Genomic DNA, 21453 nt, shown 5'->3' with positions numbered 1-21453 from the left:
CTGTGACCACTGATGAAGGACTAGAGGATGACCAACACAAACTGTGCAGCAGCAGATGAGCTATCATCTCTGACTTTACATCTTCAAGGTGGACTGACGAGGTAGGAGTGTCTAATAGAGTGGACAGTGAATGGACAAAGCGTTTAAGAGAAAAGAGAGAGAAACGACAGCAAAAAAGAGAAAGGAGAGAGATAGGAGAAAGAAAGAGGAGAAAAGAGAGGGAAAAGAGTAAGAAACAGAGCAAAAAAAGAGAGGGAAAAAGGGAGAAAGACAGAGACAGAGAGAGGTAAAGAAAGAGAAGGGAGAGAGAAAGTAAGACAGGACAGATAAGAGGAAAGAGAGTAAGAAAGAAAAAAGATAGCAATAGAAAGAGAAGAAGAAATGAGAGAGAGAGAGAGCGAGAAAGAGAGAGAGAGAGAGAGAGAGAGAGAGAGAGAGAGAGAGGGGACTGTTTTTCTTGCAGGACAGGCTGATATAAGATACGGGGGTCAGATTTTTCCCGCTCTGTGTCCGGCCGGTTTCCTCTGCTGCTCCATTAGTTCCTGTTTTTCGTCCCACACAGAGGAAAATACGACTCTGTGCATGAACACCCACACAGCTAATTCAATAACAGTGCATTATTAATGATATTCCCTTAATGTGTTAATCATTTATAGCTCATATCTATATATGCCTTTTATTCGTGAACACTTCACCGAGAAATGAGCGTAAACAAAACTGGACTGTTTATGTGGCGTGTGTAACTGTCTGTGCGGCTCTTTTAAGGAAACTGCAGTAATGAATAATGAACACAGCACTTCAAGTGTTTATCCCACAGCTGGCCACTGCGGGCAGTAAGGGTCAGGTGTTCTTGCTGCCTGGGTCACTGCCACAACAAGGTCTCGTGTTATGGCGGATGTAAATCAGTCTGAATATAGCTCTGCCTCTCACACACACACTGCCAATCACGCTGCGCTCGGAGTGTGAGACGTTACATCATCCTCAGCTGAGGCGCGAGTGACGTTTCTTACATGCTTTGTGGCTAAACTAACGTAGAAACAGCACGGCTGCAGACTTAGCACGCAACAGCGGCCACGACACTGTCTGACGGCATGAAACTTGATGATGGGCTGCAGTGCGAAATAAGCGCAGCCGCCTCATTTTGATGAACCAATCAGGTAAGAGTCCACTGGTTTCATACAGAAGTGTTAGTAGCCGTTTCTAATAAAGTGGCCAGTCAGTGGAAGCACAAGGTGGGTGTTTCTAATAAAGCGGCCAGGGAGTGGAAGCATAATGTGAGTGTTTTTATTAAAGTGGCCAGTTAGCGCATGTACAATGTGGGTGTTTCTAATAAAGTGGCCAGTCAATGGAAGTACAATGTGGGTGTTTCTAAAAAAATGGCTATTGAGCGGAACCACAAGGTAGGTGTTTCTAATAAAGTGGCCAATTGTTCGAAGTACAAATTAGATGTTTCTAATAAAGTGGCCAGTCAATGGAAGTACAATGTGGGTGTTTCTAATAAAGTGGCCAGCAAGTGGAAGCAAAAGGTAGATGTTTCTAATAAAGTGGCCAGTTAGTGGAAGCACAAGGTGAGTGTTTCTAATAAAGTGGCCAGTCAGTGGAAGCACGAAGTCAGAGACGATAGCTCATGTGCTGCTGCACAGTTTGTGTTGGTCATCCTCTAGCCCTTCATCAATGGTCACAGGAGGCACTCTTAAAAAAGATGGTTCTTCAAGGGTTCTTTAGTGAAGAGAATGGTTCTATATAATACTATGAATACCATACAGAGCCATTTGCATGATTACATGGTTCTCTGCATGGTGAAATGGTTCTTCAGATTGATGGAGAATGTGTAGTATATGGTTCTATATAGAACCTTTTTGAACGTGGTTCTATACAGCACCAAAAAGGACTCTATCATAACAAACTTGTAACAATAGCAGAACCCTTTTTGGTGCTGTATAGAACCATATACAACACATTCTCCATCTGAAGAACTATTTCACCAAGCAAAGAACCACTTAATGTTCATGGTAATGGCAGTAAACGTTTACCTGAGTAGAAGGTGTTGATTTTGGACAGCTCCTTCTCACAGGTCTGAAAAAACTTCTCCTCGAATTTGGCGTAATATCGCTTCACCGTGTCCTCGTCCGTCACTGAAACACACAGAGGGACAAAATAAAATAAAAATAAATGCAGTAAAGAACACAACCAGTGAACCGATCAGGAAACTCTAGCTTTTAGTTTTTCATTCTTTTCAAGCATCTTATTATCGTTTTTATGGTATTACAATGCAAAAAACTGCCAAAGGAATCACAATGATTCACCACAGAAATGACTTAAAGCAAGCAAAACATCTGAAGCATGTTATAACATTGTTACGACAATCTCATAATGAGAAATATGAAGTATACCGGCTGATGAATTCACTCAGAAAGATGTCAGTTTGAATGATCTTGTTTCTAATCATCACTTTTATTTCATTTTTTCAGCACAATCTGATTGAAATAAAGGCTGGATTGACTGAATGAATGGATGGATGGATGGATGGATGGATGGATGAGTGAATGAATGGATGGATGGATGGATGGATGGAAGAGTGAATGGATGGATGGATGGATGGATGGATGGATGGATGGATGGATGGACGGATGGATGGATGGATGGATGGATGAGTGAATGGATAGATGGATGAGTGAATGAACAAATGGATGAATGGATGGATGGATGGATGGATGGATGAGTGAATGGATGGATGGATGAGTGAGTGAATGGATGGATGGATGGATGAGAGAATGGATGGATGGATGGATGAGAGAATGGATGGATGGATGGATGGATGAGTGAATGGACAAATGGATGAATGGATGGATGGATGGATGGACAGATAAGTGAACGGATGGATGGATGACCTCCAAAAGTCCTTCAGATGGTTTTTCAGTGAGTGTAAGAGTGGCACAGCTACTATTGAAGTGCTTCTTTTAACAGCCTTCACACACACACACACACACACACACACACACACACACAAACACACGCACACACACACACACACTCACACACACACACACACTCACACACACACGGATGTGAAAAGATCTTTGGAGCTTAAGAGAACATCCCAGAGCTCATCTATCTATGGATGAACAATCTGGGGAGAGAGAGGGAGTGAGAGAGAGAGAGAGAGAGAGAGAAAAAGAAAGAGAGAGAGAGAGAGAGAGAGAGAGAGAGAGAGAGAGAGAGAGAAAGAGAGAGAGGAAGCTGTCCAATTTGCTACACTGGACACTGAAAGCTTCAACCAGTGTTTAAGCCCTTCAGACAGCTCCAAATCAGCTCAGCTCAACTCTGTTAAGTTCAAATCAGGTCAACTCAATTCAGCTCAACTTACTAAAGTTATACTCAGCTTAGACTTAATTTGATTCAAATGAATTTGACTCAACTCGACTTCAGGTGATTCAAGTCAATTTGGCACAGTTCAGCTCTGCTCAACTCGGTTTGAATCACTTTAATTTGACTCAACTCAGCACTACTGAGTTTGATTCAATACAACTCAACTCCAATAAACTCAGCTCAGCTCAATTCAACTCAGCCCAACTAATTAAGTTTGACTTGACTTGATCGATTTGATTGATTCAGCTCAATTTGACAATCGATTTGTTTCTAATCAATTTGACTTAATTCAACTCAAGTGAACTCAATTCAAACCATCTCAGCTCAACTCAAATCAGTTCAGCGAAATTCAATTCAATTCTACTTAAATTGACTCAATAAACTCAACTCCATTCAAGCCACCGCAGCTCAACTCAAATCAGTTCAGTGAAATTCAATTCAATTTTACTCAAATTGACTCAATGAAAAACCCAACTTCATTCAATCCCTATCAGCTCAACTCAAATCAGTTCAGCTCTATTCAACTCTACTCAAATTGACTCAATAAACTAAACTCTATTCAAGCCACTTCAGCTTAACTCAAATCAGTTCAGTGAAATCCAGTTCTACTCAAACTGACTCAGTGAGCTCAACTCGACTCATTTTGGCTCAACTCAATTCTTAGAAACTTATTCGGCACAATCTTATGACGTTACAATGTTGCCAAAGCATGTGAATCTGTTTATCTTACACGAGTCTATATTAATCACTCAGTCAGGCATGTTGAAGCCTTTGTGAGTTATATCACACGTCCCCCGGGGGGCGTCGCGTTTTCAATACGCTGCTAAGGTTTCTGAGACTGCAGAGTAGCGATGTGTGTCAGATCACTGTTACAGCTGAGGATGGATGAACTTATCTGGCTAATTTCACAGGATTACTAAAGCGCAAGAAAGGCAAGAACACGCTGCATCATCACGGCTTCACGGAGACACAGAGCTCTGTAGTGTGGGGGAGATTTAATCTCCCGTTAGGCTGAGCTGGTGTTGTGGAGGGTGTGAACGATCCACTCTCACGCTGCAGCGCCAGAGCTCGTTATTTTCTGCTTCATTTCCCTGCTTATCTGCGCGTCCTCCTGTTCAGCTGGAACGCCCAGCCCGCTCTCTTTATCGCCTCCATTCAGCGGACGCTTAAATCACACAGATGGAATGGAACTGCAGCGGAGGGGCCGGTCACAGAGCGAGGGGCCAATATGTGCACAGGACAGAGCAGAGTGGGCATTAGATTAACTCTAGGGGTCTGTATGTGGGTCCAAACTTCAATATATCTAAACCACAGATGGGTGATACAATTAAATGAGGAGAGAAACGTAAAGGGCCTATATAATACATATTTCATTTATTTAATTCATATTCATTCTGTACAGTATTTTGAGAGGTGGCACTAATAATGGGTGATATACCAGTTGGAATTCTTCCTAAAGTTTTAGTTACATCAGTTCGACACAAATAAGCACAGATTACATAATATTTTTATATATATTTATATTTTAATTTATAATATATAGTAGTAAATATTAATTATACACCGATCAGGCATAACATTATGTCCTTGTTTCTACGCTCATTGTCCATTTTATCAGCTCCACTTACTATATAGGTGCACTTTGTAGTTCTACAGTTACAGACTGTAGTCCATCTGTTTCTCTGATACTTTGTTAGGCCCCTTTTACCCTGTTCTTCAGTGGTCAGGACCCCCATGGACCCTCACAGAGCAGGTACTATTTGGGTGGTGGATCATTCTCAGCACTGCAGTAACACTGACGTGGTGGTGGTGTGTTAGTGTGTGTTGTGCTGGTCTGAGTGGATCAGACACAGCAGTGCTGCTGGAGTTTTTTAACACCTCAGTGTCACTGCTGGACTGAGAATAGTCCACCAACCAAAAATATCCAGCCAACAGCGTCCTGTGGGCAGCGTCCTGTGACCACTGATGAAGGACTAGAGGATGACCAACACAAACTGTGCAGCAGCAGATGAGCTATCGTCTCTGACTTTACATCTACAAGGTGGACTGACAAGGTAGGAGTGTCTAATAGAGTGGACAGTGAGTGGACACAGTGTTTAAAAATTCCAACAGCACTGCCGTGTCTGATCCACTCATACCAGCGCAACACACACTAACACACCACTACAAAGTGCACCTATATAGTAAGTGGAGCTGATAAAATGGACAATGAGCGTAGAAACAAGGAGGTGGTCAGAATGTTATGCCTGATCGGTGTATCATCCAACAAGTATTGTTATCGCAATATGCAATTGTTCCCATATCGCCCACCCTTACTAATTAAATTAGGAAGAGTTACTATCAGTATCAGAACTCTGTATCGGCAGGTAGGATCAGGTATCCAGTTCCAAAATCTTTACACTGACTTCCAGTTAGATACAGAACAAATTCAAAGTGCTGCTACAGGTCTATAAATCACTGAACGGTTTTGACCAGAATGCATCTCTGATATGTTTGAAGAATCTAAAGTGAGTGAGTCTCTTAGGTTCATGGATTCAGGACAGCTGGTTGAGCCCAGAGTCCAAATAAAACAACAACTGAAACAAACCGCCTGAAGATCTTAGATGATCCCCAATTGTCACAATTTCTCTTCCAATAACTGAGCTCTAAGATTCCTACTGCACTTTACCTTTAATATGCTAATTTTAATAACACCTATGTACTTTGTAATGTTAATAAATCTTAATCATGTTTTATTATTTTTTCAGCTTTTGTCCCTTTCATTTTATTTTTCACTCTTAAGCACTTTGTCTTTCTTTTTCCTTTTGATGACCCATTTAATGCACATTGCATCCATAATGTACACAGATGTTTATATAGAATAACAGCTAACATTAAAGATTAATATCTGACTAATAAGCTTGTAGTTTACAGGGTTAATAATCAACGATTTGTGTAATGATAAAACACAGCTAGAACAGAGTGTGTCTGATGAGTGAGAGCGTGTGTGTGTGTGTGTGTGTGCGTGCGTGTGTGTGTGTGTGTGTGTGTGTGTGTGTGTGTGTGTGTATGAAGAGCAGCACTCTGTAACATTAAAGCCCTCTAACACTCACTCGTCCTCCTCAGGCCATAATTAATGGCATAAACTCCAACTGGAGAGGCTCTACAGTCTCCACAGGCCATCAGCAACACACATTAAACACTCGCCTCGGCCTTCAGCTTCCGGCTCAATCCGACACGTAAGCAGCGTGAATAAAATACAGGCTGCTGAGTTTGCGGGAGGAGAAAAATCTCCAGCATTCTCATCCATCTACACCCCAAAACACACACGGCTAATAAATCCAGAGCTTTCTGCTAATGAAGTCAGACCAGATTCCTGGCAGACGGCGCTCCGCTCCGGAGCAGAGCACGGATATAAGCTGAGCTAAAGGAAGGATGGAGTGGGAATGCTGACTCAGAGGCTGAAACAGTAAAAACACTGTTACAGATTCAGCTGCAGCTGATTTATTAAAGTGAAACACCTCCAGCTTTTAGTTATTTGCATATAATTTATGATATTTAGCAAATTCATTTAGAATGAAGGTAATGCAAAAACATGTTGCCATGAAATGAGGCTTCATAGTAGCTATAATTTGCTAGTTGACAATTGTTAGGGTTCCCATGTTTCACGGTACCTAGTTAACTAGCCAGCTACAGGGGAGCTTCACCAATTTTTCAAAAATGTCTACATAACTAAATGATTGAGACATAAACAAAGTCATTCAAAGTCATTCACAGTTTATTGATCCACCCGCACCAGCGCAACACACACTAACAAGCCACCACCATGTCAGTGTTACTGCAGTGCTGAGAATGACCCGCCACCCAAATAGTACCTGCTCTGTAAGGGGCCTGTGGGGGTCCTGACCACTGAAGAACAGGGCAACAAAGTATGCAGAGAAAATTTCAAGAAGAAAATTTCGTCTCTTCAAGAGAGTAACATGTTTATTAATCCATGTTTAGGTTTGTTCCAAAATGTGCATCAGTTTTGTGCGCACACTGAAAAAATTATATCTTGGCAAGTGAGATGATCTTAAATCTACAACCCCATTTCCAAAAAAGTTGGGATGCTGTGCAAAATGTAAATGAAAACAAAATGCAATGATGTACAAATCATTTAAACCCTATATTTCATTGAAAATAGTACAAAGACAACAAATCAAATGTTTAAACTGAGAAAATGTATTGTTTTTTGAAAAATCTATAATAATAATAATAATAATAACAACATTAAAAGATTCAGAGAATCTGGAGAAATCTCTGTATGTAAGGGTCAAGGCCAAAAACCAGTATTTGCTGGCCGTGATCTTTGGGCCCTCAGACGGCACTGCATTAAAAACAGACATGATTCTGTAGAGGAAATCACTGCATGAGCTCAGAAACACTTCTGAAAACCACTGTCTGTGAACACAGTTCATCACTGCATCCATAAATGCAGGTTAAAACTCTAAAACACAAAGAAGAAACCAAATATAAACAGGATCCAGAAACGCTGCCACCTTCTCTGGGCCTGAGCTCATTTAAAATGGACTGAGGGGAAGTGGAAAAGTGTCCAACGAATCAACATTTGAAATTCTTTTTGGAAATCATGGACACTGTGTCCTCCGGGCTAAAGACCATCAGGCTTGTTATCAGTGCATTAGAGCACGTGGCATGGATGACGTGCACATCTGTGAAGGCACCATTAATGCTGAACGATATATACACGTTTTTCAAAAAACATATATATATACATATATACAGGTATATAACATTATTTGCCAGTGTAATGAGACACTTTTAATAAAGCAAATAACAGTGGAAATAAGTAAAATAGTCTTACAACAATCTTAAAGTGAGAAATACATACTGTGCTGTGTTGAGTGTTGGCAAAATTGACTTTACTGTAAAATCACTGCATGTTTCCATATTTTGGCCTTTACTGTAATGCAAATACATTTCCACTGAAAAACTTCTCCAATCAGTGAGAGAACATGTTCTGCAGTTGTTTCATGAGACAGAAACCCTTTTAAATCAAATCATGCAACATCCTGACAGAAGCAGGAAAGACCTCAGATCAGAGCTGTATAATAAGCATATTTGAATAAATCAGATGATAATGAGGCTGAAACTTTTGAAGGGATGAACTTCAGAACGAGCGCTCAGCTACTTTTCTTTTAAAGCGATGAGTCCAAACAGGCTCTTATCTTTCAGAATAAAACTTCAACTGATATAAACTGACAGTAACTGCCTTTAAACAAACAATCCCGACTGAAGCTGTAATTTTGCCTGTCGTAATTGTTTCAGTAATTCCAGGGCTGGAAGTTGCATTATTATGAGGATGTGCGTGTCTACGTGCCCCGGTTCTGCCCTCACTCGCTCATGATGACCGTCTGACAGAACTGGGATGCACAAACAGGCTCTGTTTATTGGAGGAACTTCTCCCTCAAACAGAGAACACACATTCTAAACAGAGCAGACGGAGAGAGGAAGATCAGAGTTCAGCTACAAATCTAATGCAGCCAATTTTCCCTCCTTAGTCCAAATACAACTGATCAGCCAAGACATATTTGGTGTCTGAAGTTTGCTTCTATAGCTTAACACTGGAGCCAGAAGGCTAACGTAGCTGACACATCACATACTGTTTCTAGGTCTGCATCTCAGTGAGATGAACAAAACTGAATTTGCATTATTCACTCAAGGGTCCCCACTAGCTGGCGCTCATTCTATCACACAGTCCCACCTGACATATTTTAATCTTAAGCTTCCAGATATGGGCAGCTGTGGTATTGCTGGGATTCAAACTCACAACCTCCTGATGATGGAATGAATTATTAGACAGCTGAACCACATGAGACTTTGCTTTCCTTTAAAGTTAAAGCAACAAGTATTTTCTCCGGTGTTTTAAACATTTGTGGACACAAAATCTTCATATGTTCATGTGTTCCTGATTGGTGCAGTGGACTAAGCTGTCACTCAACAGGAGGTTGTGAGTTTGAGCCCCAGCGATACCACAGCTGTCCGTAAGTTTGTACCCAAAAGGAACAATGTCCAGCAGGATTGTGTGATGGAGAGAGTCCTGGCTGGTGGGGAATCTGAGTGTAAAAAACAAGTTTATTTTATTTACCAACTGAGATGCAGAACTTGTGTCCTCAAGTTGAGTCAACCCAAGAAAAGCCATGTAATCAGTTACTATATCATTTTGAGTTGAGCTGACCTCTCATTTGTAACAGAGTTGAGAAGAGCTAATTCGACTTATCATATTAAGTTAACAGAAGAGTAATTTGTTTTAATTTTTGAAGTTCAGTGAACTCAATATTTCATCATCATGGGAGGTGCATGTTGACGTTCAGTTAAAGGTGTGTGTATGTGTTCATTGAGTTGTTCTGTGTCGGGCAGTGGGTTGGTGGTCACCCTGAGTGTGAAGTGGATGACTAGTGATGACCTTCTCTGCGAGTCTGTCAGGGATGAGATAGTGTAGTGGGCAACACCTCAGCTTTGGTTGGTATAGTGTAGTGGATAACACCTCTGCCCTCTATGCTGTAGACTGGGTAAGCCTGGGTAAGCACCCTACACTATACCAATGAGGGTCCTTGGGCAAGACTCCTAACGCTACCTTCACCTACCTGTGTAAAATGATCAAATGGTAAGTCACTCTGGATTAGAGCGTCTGCCAAATGCCGTAAATGTGTTTTAAGTTGAGATCGCTGAAATTTTGAGCAGCAAATATATGATGTGACTGATGGCATCATACAAATCATTTGCTTTAATTTATTTCAAGATTCAAGATTCAAGATTCTTTACTGTCTCTATTGCACAGAGTACAACGAAATTGGGCACCACATACACACCTTTAACTGATGGACGACAACATGCGCCTCCCATGATGATGAAATGTTGAGTTCACTGAACTTCAAACGTTAAAACAAATTATTATCCTGTTAACTTCATACAATAAGTTGAATTAGCTCTTCTCAACTCACACTGTTAAAACTGGGAAGTCAGGTCAACTCAAAATAATATAGTAACTGATTCCATGGCTTTTCTTGAGTCGACTCAACTTGAGGACACAAGAACGGTGTATAAACAAAAAAAGGATTAAACTAGGAATAAAGCAAAAATACAGGCTAATACAAACTATAAATGCAAGTTAAGTTATCCTTTATTAGTCCCACAATGGGGAAATTTCACCTCCACATTTAACCCATCTGTGCAGTGAAACACCACATACACACTAGTGAACACACACACACACACACACTAGGGGGGGGTGGGCAGCCCTATCCACAGCGCCTGGGGAGCAGTTGGGGGTTAGGCATCTTGCTCAAGGGCCCTTCAGCCATGTACTGTCGGCTCAGGGGATTGAACCAGCGACCTTCCGGTCACAAGGCTGGTTCCCTAACCTCCAGCCCACGACTGCCCAAGAGTAAAAACAATATAATGTAAAATTATAAAAATAAGTAAAAAAATAAAATAAGTAAAATAAAAAGAGTGGATAAAAAGGATGTAGCGGCTGTGGTATTGCACATGAGGGTATGTGAATGGGAGTGTTTCTATTTGCAAATAGTGCAGTTTAATAATAAAAAGCAGATGAATGTAAACATCTTTTATCATCCCTTGAGTATGTTTAGGAAAGGTGCTGGTAGACACTATTCCTGTGTTGTTAGGGTCTGGGTGGCAGTGTACAGTGTCAGCGTTGGGCAGTGTTCAGTGCTCAAGTCTGTAATCATTTATTACTTAATTTATACTTAATTTATTTACTTATTCAGCTAATTTACAACAAACAGCACTACAATGAGTGAGAGATAACAATATGTACATATAGCTGCCACATCAAATCGTGGACACACAGAGCAGGAGATAACCGCTGATAAAGAGTTACGATAACTATTAATTATAATTGTTATGTTAATTGTTACGATAGATGATTATCTTGAGTTCAATGTTGTTTACAAAACAATGTCCTGCTCCTTTGGGGCTCAGAACTGGCCTGTAACTCTGCATAGACTTTCTCTCTTTGCACCTCAACCTGTGCTTTACCGACGTGACCCCAAAGCAGCCAGTCTTCAGCTCACTGTAACGAAACTAGGCCTCCTGCGTTCCCTTAAACAGTGCGCAGATTCTGAAAACGTAAAAATACATATATAAACTCCACTCTAAAACAAGCACACAGGGCTTCTACTACACTCAAGTTATTCTAAACTTCAGAACGTTTTACTAATATTATTATTTATAGCAGATGCAGTCCTGACATCAGGCCCGCTTCCCACGTCCCTGCTTCTCATTGTGGAATCACGGCCTCCTCTGGATCTTACTCTATGCCAACAGCACAATATCAATCTGTAATATTTTGTATATGATAGTTATTGTATTAATGTACTCCTCAGACATGCCTTTATACAGATATTCACACATCACTTCCTTTCACATCAGCCCTTTGTTTATTATTCTTCATTCTGTTTATTGTATTTTATTTTTCTCTTAGCTGAATATTTGTTTACAGTCTGTGTTCTTGTCTCGTCTCTTCAGTGTGTTACATGTCATATATGTGTGACTCACCCAGGCTAATTCCCTGTGTGTATAAAGTGACCCTGATTCTGACGGTAACTGCACGCCTGTAAGTAATGTTGCTGATGTGGCTTCTGTTCCTGATTATTTGCTCTGTGAGAAACAGTCCCTGATCACTATTCCCTAAACTGGAAATCCAGGAGCGCTCTGTATAGAGCCCTATTATAGGGATCAGGATTTGCGGTTTCTTATGCTAACATCACACAAACTAGCTCCTCACTCTTTATCAGCAGATTCCACTGCTCACGACACCGTGCATTATGGGTATTCTGCGCTTGAGAACATCATTTGTTCACTACCCACTGTGGTGCACTGTAAGATAAATATTCTTCACTATGGCTGCGTTCAAAACTAGGCCCTGTTCACTATATAGTGTATGATTTTGGGCTGTGTCCAAAGCTATATCCTAATCACTAAATTGAGCGCTACTGTGAACTGTTCACTATAAAGTGCACTATTTTAGGCTGTGCCCAATACCATGGTCCAAAATTTTGCTCTGTTCACGGTATTGGACATGGGCTGTGTCCAAAACCATAACTTAATCAACACACTGCACACTATTCACTATATAGTGAACTATTTTGGGCTGTGCAAAAGTATATCCTATTCAGTATCTAGGGTGTGATTCTGGGCAGTGCCCAAAACTATGGTCCAAAATTTTTCTCTGTTCACGGTATCGGACATGGGCTGTGTCCAAAACTGCACACTACTCACTATATAGTGCGCTATTTTGGACTATGTCCAAAGGTAGGTCTTGTTCACTATAAAGTGCACTGTTTCAGGCTGCGTCCAAAACTATGCTCGAAAAAATTTCTCTCTTCACTACATAGTGCACTGTTTTGGGCTGTGTCCAAAACTACATCTGAAACAATGCTCTTCACTACATAGTGCACTGTTTTGGGCTGCGTCCAAAACTACATCTGAAACAATGCTCTTCACTACATAGTGCACTGTTTTGGGCTGCGTCCAAAACTACATCTGAAACAATGCTCTTCACTACATAGTGCACTATTTTGGGCTATTTCCAAACTTATGCTTTCTTCACTATATAGTGCGCTTTTTACTGTACAGTACAGTTTTCTTTTACACGTTGTTGTGTTTGACCGTCTGACCGTTTCTAACCCCTGCTGTGACCTGTGATGATTTCAGCGACCGGGCTAATAAATAAACTTCAAAAAAACAAACTTCGCAAAGACATCAGTCTGCCTCGAGCATCCAACCATTACAATCTACCCAGGTGTCCTTCAGACTCTCTCTCTCTCTCTCTCTCTCTCTCTCTCTCAGCTGACTGTTACAGGGTAAAGTTCAGGCTGTTCACAGCGGTCACTGTTTGCTTCTACCTGTCACTCAAACTACTGCTTTTGCTTAATATGATAAAGTCTGGGATATTTCCTCAAATATGGAAATGGAAGAAGATGGGAATTCTTATTCCCCCCTAATGCTGTTTTCCCTCTGAGGTTCCCACACAATTCCACTGCAGTCAGATTCATGATTACGAGCCTGAAGTCTGCACAGATACAAACATGTTGGATGACAGAGTGAGGGACTTCTGGGTATCAGGCTCTGAAACCGATTGCACACAGAGAAAATGCGATATACTGCAGCACCTCAGGGCACAACAACATTCAAACTCTAGACATACTACAGAACGTCTACATGGAGAACATGCAATTACAAGAGCTGAGAAACGGCACTTTTAGATATAAATAAAGAAAATTACACTGCGCCGGCAGCTACGCTCACTTTCATACGCACACATAACTCCTACGATCTCTGTTCCAGTATCTATGAATAAATTAGAATAATGTAACAATACACACACTCGCTGGCCACTTTATTAGAAACACCTGCCTTGTGCTTCCACTAACTGGCCACTTTATTAGAAACACCTGCCTTGTGCTTCCACTAACTGGCCACTTTATTAGAAACACCTACCTTTTGGTTCCAGGAAAAATGATTGATTTCTAATAAAGTGGCCAGTTAGTGGAGGCAAAAGATAGGTGTTTCTAATAAAGTGGCCAGTGAGTGGAAGTACCAATAGGTGTTTCTAATAAAGTGGTCAGTTAGTGGAAGCACAAGGCAGATGTTTCTAATAAAGTGGTCAGTTAGTGGAAGCACAAGGTGGGTGTTTCCACTGTTTAACTGGCCACTTTATTGGAAACACATACCTTATAGCTCCACAACATAGGTGTACAGTTAGAGACTCTAGACTGTCTATTGCAGCCCCTCCACTACCCCATTTATCACTGGTCAGTTTCTGACCACAGGACCACTGTTGTCCAGATATTTTTTGGACCATTCTCAGCACAGCAGAGACACTGGCAAGCTAGAACTACGTGGGAGGGGTTTCTAATGAAGTGTTTTAAAATAATAAATAAATTACATGAAGAGGATTTATCAACACGTACAAGACAGAGATCAGACAGAACCGTCCAGAGCAGGAAAACAGATCAAACCCGTTTTCATCTGACTGAAATGAGCCGTCTGCAGCAGTAAAGGCAGACATAAAAGAAAACGGAGCTTCACACACACACCTGTGGACTCTGCACACACCTGGAGACCAGAGGAGCCGAGCGCTGAGCTTTCTTACAGGGGCGTCTATGTGAAGAGCTCATTAATACGGCTCCCATAGAGAAGCCTAAATCTAAAATAGCAGCAGCACACCATCTAACACCTCCGCTAACAAGCAGGACGTCAGACGGGTCATTCAGACCGCAGATATTACAGTGAAACTGCAGAGTTATTCATAATCTCTCATCTCTCTCTGCAGCATCCGCAGCACAATGACCATAATTTCAACATTTCCCTGTAATTAGAACCTGCTGACTCCCATTCAGTCTATAACAGCACAGCCCCACCCATACAGCCTACAGCACTTTAGCCCCGCCCATACAGCCTGCAACACTTTAGCCCCGCCCATACAGCCTGCAACACTTTAGCCCCGCCTATTCAGCCTACAGCACTTTAGCCCCACCCATACAGCCTACAGCACTTTAGCCCCGCCCATACAGCCTGCAACACTTTAGCCCCGCCTATTCAGCCTACAGCACTTTAGCCCCACCCATACAGCCTACAGCAGTTTAGCCCCACCCATTCAGCCTGCAACACTTTAGCCCCGCCTATTCAGCCTACAGCACTTTAGTCCCGCCCATTCAGCCTACAGCAGTTTAGCCCCACCCATTGAGCCTTTAGCACTTTAGCCCAGCCCATTCAGCCTTTAGCACTTTAGCCCCACCCATTCAGCCTACAGCACTTTAGCTCCACCCATTCAGCCTACAGCACTTTAGCCCCACCCATTCAGCCTACAGCACTTTAGTCCCGCCCATTCAGCCTACAGCACTTTAGCCCCACCCATTCAGCCTTTAGCACTTTAGCCCAGCCCATTCAGCCTTTAGCACTTTAGCTCCACCCATTCTGTTACAGCACTTTAGCCACTTTAGCAGTGTAGCACCTCCCATTCAGCCTACAGCACCATTCAGCCTACAGCAGTTTAGCTCCACCATTCAGCTACAGCACTTTAGCCCCTCCCTTTCAGCCTACAGCAGTGTAGCACCTCCCATTCAGTCTACAGCAGTTTAGCCCAGCCCATTCAGCCTACAGCAGTTTAGCCCCTCCCATTCAGTCTACAGCAGTTTAGCCCCACCATTCAGCTACAGCAGTTTAGCTCCTCCCATTCAGCCTACAGCAGTTTAGCCCCGCCCACTCAGCCTACAGCAGTTTAGCTCCACCCATTCAGCCTACAGCACCATTCAGCCTACAGCAGTTTAGCTCCACCATTCAGCTACAGCACTTTAGCCCCTCCCTTTCAGCCTACAGCAGTGTAGCACCTCCCATTCAGCCTACAGCACCATTCAGCCTACAGCAGTTTAGCTCCACCATTCAGCTACAGCACTTTAGCCCCTCCCTTTTAGCCTACAGCAGTGTAGCACCTCCCATTCAGTCTACAGCAGTTTAGCCCAGCCCATTCAGCCTACAGCAGTTTAGCCCAGCCCATTCAGCCTACAGCAGTTTAGCCCCTCCCATTCAGTCTACAGCAGTTTAGCCCCACCATTCAGCTACAGCAGTTTAGCTCCTCCCATTCAGCCTACAGCAGTTTAGCCCCGCCCACTCAGCCTACAGCAGTGTAGCACCTCCCATTCAGCCTACAGCACCATTCAGCCTACAGCAGTTTAGCTCCACCATTCAGCTACAGCACTTTAGCCCCTCCCTTTTAGCCTACAGCAGTTTAGCCCCTCCCATTCAGCCTACAGCAGTTTAGCTCCACCATTCAGCTACAGCACTTTAGCCCCTCCCTTTCAGCCTACAGCAGTTTAGCCCCTCCCTTTCAGCCTACAGCAGTGTAGCACCTCCCATTCAGCCTACAGCAGTGTAGCACCTCCCATTCAGCCTACAGCAGTGTAGCACCTCCCATTCAGCCTACAGCAGTTTAGCTCCACCCATTCAACCTACAGCACCATTCAGCCTACAGCAGTTTAGCTCCACCATTCAGCTACAGCACTTTAGCCCCTCCCTTTCAGCCTACAGCAGTGTAGCACCTCCCATTCAGCCTACAGCACCATTCAGCCTACAGCAGTTTAGCCCCTCCCATTCAGCCTACAGCAGTGTAGCACCTCCCATTCAGCCTACAGCAGTTTAGCTCCACCCATTCAGCCTACAGCACCATTCAGCCTACAGCAGTTTAGCTCCACCATTCAGCTACAGCACTTTAGCCCCTCCCTTTCAGCCTACAGCAGTTTAGCCCCTCCCTTTCAGCCTACAGCAGTGTAGCACCTCCCATTCAGCCTACAGCAGTTTAGCCCCTCCCATTCAGCCTACAGCAGTGTAGCACCTCCCATTCAGCCTACAGCAGTTTAGCTCCACCATTCAGCTACAGCACTTTAGCCCCTCCCTTTCAGCCTACAGCAGTTTAGCCCCTCCCTTTCAGCCTACAGCAGTGTAGCACCTCCCATTCAGCCTACAGCAGTTTAGCCCCTCCCATTCAGCCTACAGCAGTTTAGCCCCGCCCATTCAGCCTACAGCAGTTTAGCACCTCCCATTCAGCTACAGCAGTTTAGCCCCGCCCATTCAGCCTACAGCAGTTTAGCACCTCCCATTCAGCCTACAGTACCATTCAGCCTACAGCAGTTTAGCTCCACCATTCAGCTACAGCACTTTAGCCCCTCCCTTTCAGCCTACAGCAGTTTAGCCCCTCCCATTCAGCCTACAGCAGTTTAGCCCCTCCCATTCAGCCTACAGCAGTTTAGCACCTCCCATTCAGCTACAGCAGTTTAGCCCCACCTTTCAGCCTACAGCAGTTTAGCCCCGCCCATTCAGCCTACAGCAGTTTAGCACCTCCCATTCAGCTACAGCAGTTTAGCCCCGCCCATTCAGCCTACAGCAGTTTAGCACCTCCCATTCAGTCTACAGCAGTTTAGCCCCTCCCATTCAGCCTACAGCAGTTTAGCACCTCCCATTCAGCCTACAGCAGTTTAGCCCCGCCCATTCAGCCTACAGCAGTTTAGCACCTCCCATTCAGCTACAGCAGTTTAGCCCCGCCCATTCAGCCTACAGCAGTTTAGCACCTCCCATTCAGTCTACAGCAGTTTAGCCCCTCCCATTCAGCCTACAGCAGTTTAGCCCCTCCCATTCAGCCTACAGCAGTTTAGCCCCACCCACTCAGCCTACATCAGTTTAGCCCCTCCCATTCAGCCTACAACACTTTAGCCCCATCCATTCAGCTACAGCACTTAGGCCCGCCCACTCAGCCTACAGCAGTTTAGCCCCTCCCATTCAGTCTACAGCAGTTTAGCCCCTCCCATTCAGTCTACAGCAGTTTAGCCCCTCCCATTCAGCTACAGCAGTTTAGCCCCACCATTCAGCTACAGCAGTTTAGCTGCACCTATTTAGCTTATAACTTACACACATAACTTTACATACATCAGTCTTAAAGACAGTAACAAAATCAGCCTGTTTAAATCATGAAAGAACAGATGGGCCAGAAAACAATCATGTAAAAATGATTTAAAACTAAAAATAAAACACAAGAACGTTATTAGTAAAACAAACGAGGCGTATCTGAGGAGAGTGAGCTTACCCACGCCCACAATCCACCGCTAAATCATCCACATCCGTCGCTTTACAACATTAACAACACGACACAATTAACTTCATAATTGCTGTCACGAGCCATTAGAGAGGTGATCCGCTGTTAAGAGTTATTAGCAACGCTAAAAGGTTTGGGCAGAGAGAGAGAGAGAGAGAGAGAGAGAGAGAGAGAGAGAGCAGAAGGTTCTGTATAGAGCCGCTGTCTTTACAAAAGAACCTAATGCAACTAATACAACCTAATGAGAAACTGTAGAACAGACTCAGTTTATATCACAATACCTACATTTAGAGTCGGTTATTCATTCAGCCTAATGAGAAACTGTAGAACAGACTCAGTTTATATCACAATACCTACATTTAGAGTCAGTTATTCATTCAGCCTAATGAGAAACTGTAGAACAGACTCGGTTTATATCACAATACCTACATTTAGAGTCAGTTATTCATTCAGCCTAATGAGAAACTGTAGAACAGACTCGGTTTATATCACAATACCTACATTTAGAGTCAGTTATTCATTCAGCCTAATGAGAAACTGTAGAACAGACTCAGTTTATATCACAATACCTACATTTAGAGTCAGTTATTCATTCAGCCTAATGAGAAACTGTAGAACAGACTCGGTTTATATCACAATACCTACATTTAGAGTCGGTTATTCATTCAGCCTAATGAGAAACTGTAGAACAGACTCGGTTTATATCACAATACCTACATTTAGAGTCGGTTATTCATTCAGCCTAATGAGAAACTGTAGAACAGACTCAGTTTATATCACAATACCTACATTTAGAGTTGGTTATTCATTCAGCCTAATGAGAAACTGTAGAACAGACTCAGTTTATATCACAATACCTACATTTAGAGTCAGTTATTCATTCAGCCTAATGAGAAACTGTAGAACAGACTCAGTTTATATCACAATACCTACATTTAGAGTCAGTTATTCATTCAGCCTAATGAGAAACTGCATTTACAGCACAAAGGGATTGAAAAAGAAATTAAATTAGAATTTAATCAGGTTAAACTAAACTGAACAGAACTACATGAACAAAGTAACAGTAAAATCAAACAAAATAAAAAAAGATACAAAGGAAAAAAATTAAGAGGACAATTAAGATGAGAACAATAAAATCAAACCAAGATAATAAACCAATTAATAAAATTTCAACATAAAAGAATAAATAAGCCAAAATCAAACTTGAAAAGGTCGAGTAAACCGATTATTAAAATAAAACTGAATAAATAAAAAAATAAAAACAGTGAAAGAATTAAGATCAAATGAAGATTTTAATCAGCCAGATAAAATAAAATGAAATTAAAATATAATGACTGTGAAAAAATAACTGTGTTCTACAGTTTCTCTTTGGGTTGAATGGGATTTTTACCTCGGAATCATCACAGGGTCGGCCCACAATATCCTTATCTATTTTTATCAGCGCTGCAACAGTAGCAACCAGATAAAACATTTGTGGGCGGAGCCTGGAGAGGATAACCGGAAGGAACAGGAAAACAAAATAAAATAAAAAAGAAGGAAAAACACGACACAACAGAAAGAAATCTACACACAGCAACAGCCCTGCTGAGCGTCGCATGGTGGATCCCGGTGTGTGTAGGTGGGTTTCGCTGGGAGAAGACACACACACACACACACACACACACACACCACACACACACACACACACACCACACACACACTCACACACACATCCGACTCCATCTCCAGTCACATTATACGCTACATTAAAGCAGCAGGTAATGAGGGTGTCTGATCTCTCAGCGCTCGTCTCTCCTGAGACCTGAACCACCAGCCAACAGCTGCTCCCTGACTGACAAACACCGCACGGTTCTGCCTCTGCACACCGAGAAAACCCACATAATGTCACTTATTTCCAGACTCCTGTTGCTCGTTTTAAGTGACTTTAGTCAGTCAGACGATCTCACTGTACTGGCAGGTCATTTTATTTGTTTTAAAAATATCTGCCAATAAAAAACATGGAAAACCAGATGAACGTGGAAAGTTGCATGGTACACAGAGAACGACATTCTAAACTGGGTGGAACATGGAAAACCAACATTAAACACGGAAACTCACATAAAACATGGAAAATCACACTGAACACGGAAAAAAACATACAATACAAACTGCATGAAATGTGGAAAAAAACATGGAGCAAGGAAAACAATATGGAAAACTGAATGGAACACAGAAACCACACAGAACGTGTAAAACCACATGAAACATGGAAAAACATATTCTACGTGAAACATGGAAAAAAACATGGATAAAGGAAAACAACACGGAAAACTGCATGGAACTCAGAGATCGCACAAAACATGGAAAACCACATGAAACATGGAAAAACACAGTGATCATGGAAAACTGCATGAAACATGGAAAATTGCATGGAACATGGAAAACCACATTGAACATGGAAAACTGCAAGGAACATGGAAAACCACATGGAACATGGAAAACTGCATGAAACATGGAAAATTGCATGGAACATGGAAAACCACATTGAACATGGAAAACTACAAGGAACATGGAAAACCACATGGAACATGGAAAACTGCATGAAACATGGAAAACTGCATGGAACAAGGAAAACCACATTGAACATGAAAAACTACAAGGAACATGGAAAATCACATGGAACATGGAAAACTGCATGAAACATGGAAAATTGCATGGAACATGGAAAACCACATTGAACATGGAAAACTACAAGGAACATGGAAAATCACATGGAACATGGAAAACTGCACGAAACATGGAAAATTGCATGGAACAAGGAAAACCACAGTGAACGTGAAAAAAAGCGAATTATTTCCAGACTCCTGTTGCTCGTTTTAAGTGATTTTAGTCAGTCAGACGATCTCACTGTACCGGCAGATCATTTTATTTGTTTTAAGCATATTTCTAAAAATGATCTGCCAATAAAATAAGATTGTTTGACTCACTAAACTCACTTACAACAAGTAAAAATGTCTGTAATTGAGTTAAATCATCTTCCTGCTGTGAGTGGTTTAAGTGACCACTTACAGCCCCTAAGCTATGAGGGTCCTGCAAGGTCTTATGTGTGTTTTTCTTTTTTTTCTTTTTTATCATTTGTGTTGGTCCATTTCTGTGCACAATCTGTATACGGTTAAATATAGCTTTATTGTGTTTATCTTGGAATTCAGTAAAGTTTTTAAACTATAAATTACTGTTGATTCTTGTATTCAAAATGAATTGACTGAGGTGGGTGAGGCCCGAAACAGGACGACGCTTAGAGCCGCCAATGCTCAGAAATACATTCGGCCGAACAAAGAAAACGAAAATCAATACATTGATCATTTATTAATGTACGTATGCACGTATTTATTTATGTAAAATATCCCAAGAATTATTTTTTTTGCAGAAAAACAGCACATTTTATTGAATATTATTAA

The 21453-nt window shown here is 42.1% G+C and overlaps 1 protein-coding gene across 2 annotated transcripts in view; it reads right to left on the bottom strand.

Annotated features, from left to right (window-relative positions):
• Nucleotides 1-21453, bottom strand: part of xpr1a (xenotropic and polytropic retrovirus receptor 1a) — a 141404-nt gene that overhangs the window by 46107 nt on the left and 73844 nt on the right. For both annotated transcript variants that reach the window (XM_036579623.1, XM_036579622.1), the window contains exon 3: nucleotides 2034-2135. In XM_036579623.1, coding sequence (XP_036435516.1) covers nucleotides 2034-2135 — 102 coding nt within the window. The remainder of the gene's footprint in view (nucleotides 1-2033; nucleotides 2136-21453) is intronic.

The sequence above is a fragment of the Colossoma macropomum genome, unplaced genomic scaffold (genome assembly GCF_904425465.1).
Source record: "Colossoma macropomum unplaced genomic scaffold, Colossoma_macropomum, whole genome shotgun sequence".
Lineage (NCBI taxonomy): Eukaryota > Metazoa > Chordata > Actinopteri > Characiformes > Serrasalmidae > Colossoma > Colossoma macropomum.
The sequence above is the reverse complement of the archived record's forward strand: the minus strand, read 5'-3'. Positions and strand labels throughout refer to the sequence as shown.